This window comes from Apteryx mantelli, chromosome 1 (genome assembly GCF_036417845.1).
Source record: "Apteryx mantelli isolate bAptMan1 chromosome 1, bAptMan1.hap1, whole genome shotgun sequence".
Classification (NCBI taxonomy): domain Eukaryota; kingdom Metazoa; phylum Chordata; class Aves; order Apterygiformes; family Apterygidae; genus Apteryx; species Apteryx mantelli.
The window spans coordinates 100,177,586-100,188,858 of NC_089978.1; the positions used below are offsets into that span (position 1 = coordinate 100,177,586).

General features: G+C 37.3%; 1 protein-coding gene across 2 annotated transcripts; it reads left to right on the plus strand.

Moving 5' to 3' along the window:
- Positions 1 to 369: 369 nt before the first annotated feature.
- ZBTB21 (zinc finger and BTB domain containing 21) lies at positions 370 to 10,104 on the plus strand. Of its 2 annotated transcripts, none has more exons than XM_013955362.2 (2): positions 370 to 3,723; positions 8,854 to 10,104. In XM_013955362.2, the coding sequence occupies exon 1, from the start codon at positions 396 to 398 to the stop codon at positions 3,573 to 3,575; it is 3,180 nt and encodes a 1,059-aa protein (XP_013810816.1). In that variant the 5' UTR covers positions 370 to 395; the 3' UTR covers positions 3,576 to 3,723; positions 8,854 to 10,104. The 2 variants fall into 2 exon arrangements, with proteins under 2 accessions (XP_013810816.1, XP_013810815.1); XM_013955361.2 differs by lacking the exon at positions 8,854 to 10,104 and adding an exon at positions 7,306 to 8,846.
- Positions 10,105 to 11,273: the final 1,169 nt, after the last annotated feature.

An 11,273-nucleotide genomic window follows, 5' to 3' on the forward strand; every position in this document is an offset into this window, starting at 1 on the left:
CATAAAGTTAATGCTGAGAAAAAGATGATCAACTATGAAATGATTACACCATATTCCTTTATGTGGAGAAGTGTGCATATATTACAGGAAGAGCTGCCCCCACCTCCTTACTAGTTAGATATAATAACCTTGGTGTAACATCAGCTATTTAAGGCATATTGGAAAATGGAACCATAAGCTGCTGCTTTTCATGCCTGTGCATCTGCTGGAGCTAACAATATTGTTTTAATTCCCATACCTTTTCTCAAAGCTTAGCTGCTTTCTTCAACAATGTTGATGGTGTTTAGCCTGTTTATCAAGTATGGAGGGATTAGGTGTGTTTACTTTATATTTAACAATGATTTACATAAAACAACCTAAAACCTTCTTTGTGCTTTTTCAGAAACGTCAGAATCATGGAGGGGCTCTTGCATTACATAAATCCAGCACATGCCATTTCACTTCTAAGCGCACTGAACGAGGAACGTCTAAAGGGACAGCTATGTGATGTTGTTCTTATAGTAGGAGATCAGAAATTTCGAGCTCATAAAAATGTTCTGGCTGCCAGCAGTGAATACTTCCAGACACTGTTCACAAATAAGGAGAATGAGTCTCAGTCAGTGTTTCAACTTGACTTTTGTGAACCGGATGCTTTCGATAATGTGTTAAACTACATTTACTCTTCATCCTTGTTCATTGAGAAAGGCAATCTTGCAGCTGTGCAAGAACTGGGCTACAGTCTTGGAATATCCTTTCTTACAAACATTGTTTCTAAGAGTCCTCAAGCTCCTTTTCCAGCTTGCCCCATGAAGAAAATACTGTATCAGGACGAAGATGAAAGTAGCTCTCAGAAGAGAAGTGTCATTGTCTGTCAGAACAGAAATGAAGCACAAGGGAAAAGTGTAAATTCAACACAACATGATTTAAGCCATACTTCTAAACCTTCACCCTCTGTTGCTGTCAAAACTAACAGTAGACCACAAGTAACAAAACCAACTGAATCACTTCACAACTTACCACTCGCTGAAAAGAGATGGCTGAAAGAAACCCCTGTGAGCTATACCAAGCTTCATGAAACTTCTGGAACTGTGGAGGATCAGAGCAGAGGTGGTTTAGTGAAAAGGAATACAGTATTGCCTCAAAAGCCTTTAGCAGAGAAGGAAGTTGCAAGCGATGAACCAGGAGGCAGTGGTCAGCTTTTAAGAGGAAAAGCTGCAGAGATGTCATTAAAAAGACCACGTCCACCAGTGTTGTCTTTGCGTGGCTCATCAGAATCTACATTTTTGTTGCAAGAGTCAGGAAAAGGAAATGGTCAAGGAGAAGACAGAAACTTGCTATACTACTCAAAGTTGGGACTAGTAATCCCATCAAGTGGATCTGGTCCAGAAAACCAAAGTATTGACCGAAGTGGGCCACTTGTAAAAAGTCTCCTTCGAAGATCATTGTCCATGGACAGTCAGGTTCCTATTTATTCACCTTCTGTTGACCTAAAACCTTCACAGGTATCGTCATCCTCCTCACCAGGGACTAATGATTCCCAGGGGAAGACATTTAATGTTGTATCTCAAAAGGCGTCCTTGAAAGAGGCATCAGAAAAGTTGGTCTTAGATGAGAAACCACAGGTAATACACCCACATCGCCTTAGGTCCTTCAGTGCCTCTCAGTCAACTGATAGGGAGGTTGCTTCCCCTCTCACAGAGGTGCGAATAAAAACTGAACCTAGCAGTCCACTCTCAGATCCTTCTGAAATAATAAGAGTTACAGTGGGAGATGCTTCAACATCTACAGATAAAGACTTTGCTTTTAAAACTGAGGATGATCATAGGGAACCAAGTAGACTTCCAGCCAAAAGGAGATTTCAAGATGATAGAAGACTACCATTTAAAAAACTGAAGGTGAATGAGCAGGATTCTCCTGGGTCAGAAGATAACTTTGAGGAAGGCTCAAGCCCTACACACCTTGATGCTGATTTTCCTGATTCTGATGTCAGTAAAGATGAATACAGTGAGATGGAAGAAGCAAGACCAAACAAAAAATTTAAGTGCAAGCACTGCCTTAAGATTTTTAGATCAACAGCAGGTCTTCATCGTCACGTTAACATGTATCATAATCCAGAGAAGCCCTATGCTTGTGATATATGCCACAAGAGATTTCACACGAATTTCAAAGTGTGGACACACTGCCAGACGCAACATGGAATTGTGAAGAATCCCTCACCAGCTTCCAGTTCGCATGCTGTTTTGGATGAAAAATTTCAAAGAAAACTCATTGATATAGTGAGAGAGAGAGAAATAAAAAAAGCTCTGATAGTTAAACTCAGACGTGGCAAGCAAAGTTTTCAGGGACAGTCTGCTTCACAAGCACAACAAGTCATCAAAAGGAATTTGCGATCAAGAACCAAAGGATCCTATATTTGCACCTACTGTGGGAAAACGTATCGTTTCCTGTCTCAATTTAAACAGCACATAAAAATGCATCCAGGGGAAAAACCAATTGGAGGAAATAAGGTTCCTAAGCAGAAAGATCATGTTCATATTGAAAGTCCAGTAGAAAACAAAGAGGTTTATCAGTGCCGTCTCTGTAATGCTAAGCTCTCTTCACTTATTGAACAGGGAAATCATGAGCGACTCTGTAGAAAGGCTACTGTCTGTCCTTACTGCAGCCTTAGATTTTCTTCTCCAGAGCTGAAGCATGAGCATGAAAGCAAGTGTGAATATAAGAAGCTTACTTGTCTTGAGTGTATGCGCACCTTTAAATCATCCTTTAGTATTTGGCGTCATCAAGTTGAAGTTCACAATCAAAACACAATGGCTCCAACAGAGAACTTTTCTTTACCTATACTGGATCACAATGGAGAAATAACTAGTTCATCAAGATTGCCTCCTCAGTCAGAAACCAATAAAACAAACAATTTTGTTACTGCAAAAGAAGATGGCGTATTTAGTGATTCATCAGAACAAATCAATTTTGATTCTGAAGATTCCTCGTGCCTACCTGAGGACTTAAGTGTTTCCAAGCAGTTTAAAATTCAAATCAAAGAAGAACCTGCAGATGATGTAGAGGACGAGGTCACAGAAGCCAGTAGAGAACCTAAAGAAGTAGTCTCGAACAAAGATGCTGGTTTGTGGCCCTGTGAAAAGTGTGGGAAAATTTTTACTGTACACAAACAACTGGAGCGTCACCAAGAGCTCTTGTGCTCTGTGAAGCCATTTATTTGTCATGTGTGCAACAAGGCCTTCCGAACCAATTTCCGGCTGTGGAGTCACTTCCAGTCTCACATGTCACAGGCTGCAGAGGAGTCCACAAATAAGGAACCTGAGATGTGTCCACCAGCTAACTCCCCATCACCACCACCTTTGCCTCCACCCCCACCTTTACCCAAAATCCAGCCCTTGGAGCCTGATAGTCCAACAGGCTTGTCTGAAAGCTCCACTACTACTGAAAAATTGTTTGCCCCACAGGAGTCGGATACGCTCTTTTATCACGCTCCACCACTCTCAGCAATCACATTCAAAAGACAGTACATGTGTAAACTCTGTCACAGGACTTTCAAGACAGCATTTAGTCTTTGGAGCCATGAACAGACACACAATTAGATAGCTTTAACAGGCTAAAAAGCTGGTTCAGTGGAGGCTATTTTCAGGATCTCAGATGTATGCCATATAAACTAGAAATCTAAGAGGATCAAAACAACAACAATGAAAAAATAGGAATTTGTGATGCTGCTTGGATTTGAAGATTAAGGTGACTAACTTTGTTAGTAGATAGAAGCCTGAGTAACTTAAAATACTGTGGTCTGGGATCTAATAGTAACAGAATAATTTTAATTTTGTTAACACTGAAATAAGATCACATCTGGATTGTATGCATGGATCTTCATCCTGTGATGCTGGTGTGTGCGTGTGTGTATTATATATAAAACTATATATTAAACAAAAGAGCAACAACAATTTGGATTCTAACTGTGAGTTTATAGTAGTGAAATACTGTAACCAACTTATTTTTTTTTTTTTTTTTTTTTTAAGACCACACAAGCTCCATATAAATAGTTGTCGAGCACTTGAAGTTAGGGAAGAAGTGGATGGAGTATCTTGCTGTATTAACTTAGGTCTTGGAAATCTTTAGCAATAACAAATAAACCTCAAGTTTGAGTAATCCTGATGTTATTGGATATGAATGTTTAATATTTTAAGGGAACGTGGAATTTTTTGTTGTTATATGGAACTTGTTCAAACTAAAACAGAATCTAAGGTCAGCAATATTATTACTAAGATTTTATATAAAAAGTAGCAGCAAGCCTGCTTTCAGCCATTTAATTATAAGTTTCTAAGAAAAAATTGGGGGAGGGAGGGTACATTGCTTTATATAATGTCCCAAAGACTAATTTACTATAGATATTTCGGTAGCTACTGTCATTGTATAAACAGCCATCATAATTCAAATGGTACTCTTTATAAATATGAACTAAGATTGAATGGATGTCAGACAAATTTCATAATTTTTTTCTGCTATTTGTACAACTGTTTGTAATTCTAACTACAAAGGAATGTATAACTATTAAATTGAAAAATGAGAGCTTGTTAAGGGATAGAAGATATAAGTTGTGTTCCTACACACAGTAATAAGCTTGGCCATGAGTACAAAGATATGTTTTAACAAAAATTAAAAATGTAAATATTTATATAGACACCTGTATAAATGAAGAAGTATGTATTTGAAATTTGTATTAAGCATACATATCCAGCTCAAAGCAGAGGAAAAAACACCACACTACAATCACTGCATTTTATGAATATGATGCATAGAATATTTTTCTGCTGCTTTCTATCATTTGTGATACTGTGTTGCAATTTTCTAATTTGTTAAAAATCGTGGTAATAATGGGCTGCAGATATTTTGCGTGGCTCTGTTATTTTACCTCAAATCACAACTGGAGCATTTAATGTGACTAGGATCATCGATAATTACCAGAAGCTATGGTAAGGGTCCAAAGTTATTCTGTAAGCAAAAGAAATATTTCCCCAGAAGTAGGTGGTAAACTAACAGTGAAGCATTCTTCTGCTGGCATTTAACCTTAATGGAGTGGTGATGGATAAGAATGAACAGCAAGAATGTAGGTGATGCAAACAGTATTTATGATGCTGACCAGCTTTGGCTGGGGGAGGGAGAGGGAGAGGATTGCATTCCACACCACCTGGTCAGAGCCCAGCCTGTGTTCATGGAAAGCGACAGGAGCTGGGCCACTGATGGCAGTGGGAGCAAGAGTGAGGCTTTAATTCTGTGTGGCTCTAATCATGCAGTCCTTCACCATCCAAAACTCCCACAGAAGTAAAAAGAAATGCAAACTCATACAAAGATTTAGCAAAATTAAGCACAAGCTTAACTCTTAAGAATCTGAGAAAGGCCATCCTTAGTTAGCCATGCACAAGGGTAGCTTTTCTCAGTCAAAGCCCAACCATTTTCTTTCTAAGCAGTTTTTTTTTTCTTTTCCCCTGGAAGTTAAATTTAAAAGAAATGGCTCAGTATGGACCCCAGACTTTTTTTGGCTACCAGAAAATTGCTATGTTAGTTTCAAGTCTTTTCTGTTTCATTGTTGATGAAAATCTAAAACTGTTACTAAACACTTTCTAATAGTAATGTGTTTTGTCCTATTCCAGGCAAATTATGTCTGAATATAATTATGCTAATTGTTAGAATATCAGTTAAACTCTGTAAGTGAAACTGCAGTTAAAACAAGATTCCTATGTACCTGTTTAAAAGTGACATTTCTAGATGTTGACTTTTTTATTCCACCTCATAAGACTAAATTTCCTACTGACAAGAAATAATTTCAACATAAAACGATCATTGCACTCAACCTGGTTTAACAAAATCAGAAAGACACAAGCCATGCTAAATATCCTTTAAACATATTTAAGAAAATAAATCTGGGCATACAAAATGTGAAAACATGTTTTTGTAAAATGGTGCCTAAGTTTTCACCAGTGATTCCTATATACAATAGGAATTTAAAAGTTTATATCTAGCCTTTTAAAAATCAGTATGCCTTCTAAAAGAAAATAGCAACTACTTCAGCTATCATATGATCATCTAACTTCCGACTGGGATTCTACTATATAATATGATGATAAATACCATGCATTTAAAATCAAAAGCTTGTGCAACATCTTTGAAGAAACTTTGACCTTTTTCTTAGTATAAGATGTATTATAAAATCCATAAAATATTTTTGGTCTAAATAGCCTCCTCCTAAGTTTTTATTTAGATTTGCTTTTAAGTATTGTTTTTAACTTTGAGCGTGTTCTGTGTTTTCTAAATTCAGTTCCTGTTGTCCAGAAAAGGAATTCAGGATCTCTAAAGTTTAAATACGAGATGTTTATATAGCAGTTCTGGTTTTCTATTAGCTTTTATACAGTATCTTAAAAAGCCCTTGATAGAAGTGTTTATTTTGGAGGATATGGAATAAATATGCTTCCACTTATATAACTTTAATATATGTTTAAAAAGTTAAATTATGGGGAAAAATGTTAGTTGCTTGTTTATAAATAAAGGTCTTTTTAAAGAGTGTCTAGTTTGGCCATAGGCAGAATAAAAGGCAAATCTATAGATACAAAAACCCATCTTCATAATATTTTGTTTAATTTTGCAACTATGTACTAAAGTGACACAAAGTTAGAGATCTTTTTTAAGTATAAAAGGTAGATTTTATTTCTTAAAACTTGTGACAGGAATGTGCAGATGATTTAATATATAGATTAGAATCTTTAAGTCTTTTGATTAGTTTTATAATCTGTCAGTTAAATCTCAGAACAATCCTGCTTCAGTGGAAGTACAGTGAAAACTTCCATTGCATTTAAGAGCAGCAGGATTGAGCCAGGAAATGTTTTTTGAGTTTGTTTGTTCCCCCAACCCCCTTCAAGGACTGTGTTGGCAAAGTGCATAAGCGTATGCTTAAGTTCCATTGAGAACAGTCTTAATACCTTTTTTTTTTTTTTTTTTCAAAAGTTCTTTGCTGAATTGGGACCATGATCAACCATTGGAAGTGAGCAATAGCAGGAAAATACATATGGATTTTTTTTTTAAGTTGTAGAACCAAAAGTTAAAATGAATCTTTCTCTATATAAAAACTGCATATACAGCTAGTGTGTAATTCTGCAGTTTTACAAAAACAAAGGACATGAACCAGTAGTAATACTGTCTGTACTTCTTGGGGGGGTTTTTTTGTTTTTTAAATTTGTACGGGGGGGTAAAACACCCTGACAGTAAATTGAGCAGGTAATCTGCTGAAGCAGTGGGTGACACTAGAGTTTGTCTTGTGTATTTCAGAATGGAGATACGGCCTTATCCAGTGAACCAAAACACACAACTGTAAGAGACCTGTTCCTGCATTTCCTATTTAGGCAAGCCTTTTAGTGACAGCCAGTAGACATTTTGGTTGTTTTTTGTTTGTTTGTTACCCCCTCCCTCCCACCCCCAAGCAGGGCATGCAGGTTTGGTCTGAAGCTACGTGTACCCTGTTTTTATTCCAAGCTTCCAGTGATAAAAGTGGAAGTTTCTCACATGCGATAAGGACAGACTATGCCTAACTTCTCGGCACTGACAGTGACGGTGCAAATATCTGGCATGAGCCTGTAATCTGGCATGTGCCTATACTGTTCAATAAAATTGTTTACATTTTCCTATCAGAAGATTTAGATGAAAATCAAAGCAAGCTTAGATTTTTTTTTTTATGTTGCTGTTAATGAATCAGTGTTAAAATCCTTTTTCTTTTTTTTCTGAACACAGCCTGATAGTATTTTTTAATGTCATTGATTCTTGTTTATTTAAAATGACTTGTGAAAAACTGTACTATAACTGTTGTACATAAAGGGACACTATCAAGAGAAAAGTTGTATACTGTAAATGTACTTATCTGTATTAATAATACTTGCTACTAATAAAAATCAAAGAACTTAAAAACATGAATTGACTCATAACACTTGAGCTGCTTGGGCATAAAAATGCCTTATTAAGGGCATCCTCAATTGTTGCAAGGAAGTCTGAAAAATTTGTTTGAATTCTGTGGATTGAGCTTATTTGTCATGTTGCTTTTTCCTCTAACTGTTCCAGAATAAAGGACTCGATCTATTCTTTTTTTCAGTTTCTCGGTGATATGTTACCTTTTAAAAACACAAGCATTGTCTCTAGCTTCCCACTTTTGCAGCAGCATGTTTAATTAAAATATATATGTAAAAACAAAAAGAACACATACCAAATATAAATTTTAAGGCTTATTCTTGACAGTGTCCCTTTTTAAAAATCAGGAAAATGGGATCACTTACAGTGCTCGGGTACAGGGGAATGCTTTCCTAAAGTTTCTAGAAGCTGGAAATGTCCAATATATTTGCTATAGAAATTTCCAGTTAGTTATACAAAATCACTTGTCATTTTAAAGAGTTATAGAAGTAAGACAAAAGAAGCTGGTTTTATAATCCTGTATACCTAGTAGTCATTGTATATCAATTCAATACACCAGTGTTGAGTTTTAATTAAGAATAGGTTTTTACTTTTTTTAGGACTGAGAATTAATAGCTTAGGATAACTTTTTCTTTAATGTAATGTAAATCCATTGCTGCTTTGTACAACTTTTTCTACTGTGTGTTTTCTTTACTTAGATCTTGACTAAGAAATGTTGGCGTCCAATAAACTTACACTTTGTTCTTTTGAATTTTTGTGTCTTATACTGGAACTCTTGGCAGATCACGATGTTATTGTGCATACCATTATGTCTGTGGGCTGGGAATTTTGTTTACAAAACAGCATCTTTTGATCTATTTGTTGTATGTAAATGATAGTTTTTACATTACTAAAATATTGGCTTTTTGTTTGTTTCAGTAAGTGCCCCACTGAACCTTTTATTGGGAAAAAAAAAAAAACTGTTGTAGAAAAGTTCTTCAAAAGACTTGAGCACTGACCAAATTCTGCTTCCTCTGCAATCAGCAATTAAAACAAGACTCTGTGGAAGCAAGGTTACATCAACTGAGTACCTTTCATCTAAAATTGGATTGAACTGCGTGTTTGAAAATACACTGTTACTAATGGTTATGTGATTTTTGCAGTGCTCTCATTAAAAGCAGTTTTCCTACATGTATCTTCCTCTTCTAAAACCGTTGTGGGGGAAGGCAGTATGTGTGTTCCTATGATACAGAAATTGATCTCTGTATCTTTTGGGAACAGGGTTTACTAACTTCCTCTCTCAAAGTAGACTGATACCTACCTTTGAAAATTTAGGACTGTTTCCTCAACTTCTTGGACTAATATCTGCTGGCCTTCACCATTTTTCATTGGGGCGGTATTCTTTGATCCTATTGACCAATTTCACTCCCAACAGATTCTTCATAAAGATTATTGACTGGTAGCAAAGAAGGACTTAGTGGGAAGGGTAAGATTTATGATGAGAGCATAAACTTAATTATTCATTCTTTTAGCCTGGTGCTTGCCACTACACGTGTGTACTGTCCGGGTAGTTAAGGGGACAGCAAGTCAGGTGAAACACACCAGTAGAGCTGGAGTACCGAATCTTAAATGTTAAGAGGGCTGTAGGGGCTCCCCAAAGTATGGGGCACTCCAAAGTCAAGAGGATTTGGGTGCTTCATGCTCCTTAAATCTCTGAAAAGGGAGACAAGGATTCCTAGGGTCTCTCTCCTTGGAGTGTCTCTACATGTCAGAAGTGAAGTGAGCTGTCGAAAAGTTGGAGAAAGATGAGAGAGCTGCTCTCTGACCCATTCAGAGTGGTAAATCGGCACAGGTTTGGCTTCCTCTTCTCCTTTCACCATGAAAACACTCCTCCATCTCTTTTTGCATCCAGTTAAGATCTGCATACGTCCTCTCTGTTATTGTTACAGAGCAGCCTAACATCTGCTTATGTTTCACACAAACTGGCTGTTCTAGAGACTGTACAACCTATACTGACATAAAAGTCAAGAAGCAAACCAAAGTGATTAAAAGTTACAGACACTGATGTTATAAGCATTGTGCCTAATTTCATGGTTATGCTTTGGTTTATTTCTAGCCTTCCACTTCTAAGGCAATTGCTCCATAGACAGATCCAGCAACTTCTACTTACTTTTCCATTCATAGGATGTTTCCAGTTATCACTGTTTTGCACTGTAATGCAAACACTAATAAAATAATTTTTACCATTAGATTCATGTGGGTAATATTTCTATTTCCACTACTGAAATACTCTGGCAATGGAAAATTTCAAGGTGTTAGCTGCAATGAAGCAACATATACAAGTCTTATTTCCCTTCTTTCTTACATGAAAAAGGGAAACTCCTGAAAAAGAGATTTGTTTTTTGTCGCCTCCACAGTTTTGATCCAGCCCTTAACGATTTCTTAACATCTTGGCAGTCCAGGACCTAGGATGGATATAATTCTTGAATGCCATAGAGCCATGGTTGCAATTGTTAGGTTAAGCTGATATTTGAGGGCACAGACTCTCATCCAGCAACACGCATCTCTTCAGTGAAGGGCACGTGTGTTAAAAAGATACAGAGTGTACGGTAGTATAATCTGCTGGGCTAACCAGCATCCATGAATGCTTCTGCTGGAAGGAAGAGACAGTGCTGAGGTCTGCAGGCTCCACAGGAAGATGTCTAGAGAAACAAAGTGCAATGAAAGGGAAGAAGAGGTAGGAGAGAGGAGGATGGCAACAGCAGAAGAGCATAGAGAAGGGAGCACACTGTGGCGTCTCCAAAAACAAGAAAAAATCAGCCTCTGTTTTAATGTGTCATTTGTGGTGACTTTTTTTTCCTTCCCTAACAAACAGCTTGGAGTCTCTGGGAGTCCTGACACCTTTTAACCTTTTGTGGCTGACATCCATTCCTCCATGCTATAAAGTCTATGAAAGAGTTTAAGGGAAGAAAGACTTCCCAAAGGATTGTTTAATAATATTTCCCCTACAATATTACATTAGAGGAAGGTTAGGTCCTTTTGAAAGCAGGCTTTGAAACCCCATATCCTCAGTACTTCAGTGGGTGTAGCAATTATACATGTAGAGTTATATTAGCAGTTTCTCTACCCTGCCACATACACCTGTAGGTCCTAAAAAGAGGAGCTGCTGAAACGTGAGAAGGATCTATAGAACAGTAAATACAGATCTGTCAACCACCATCCCACTTACTCCTTTTTCAGCTGGCTAGTCCTTGGCTTCATGCACATTTCCCGTTCTGCAGAGCAGCCTGCATGGAGTCCAGTCAATGGCAGAACAGAAATGGCTTTTCCCACCCCTAAGCAGAAAGGTAAAGAATTCC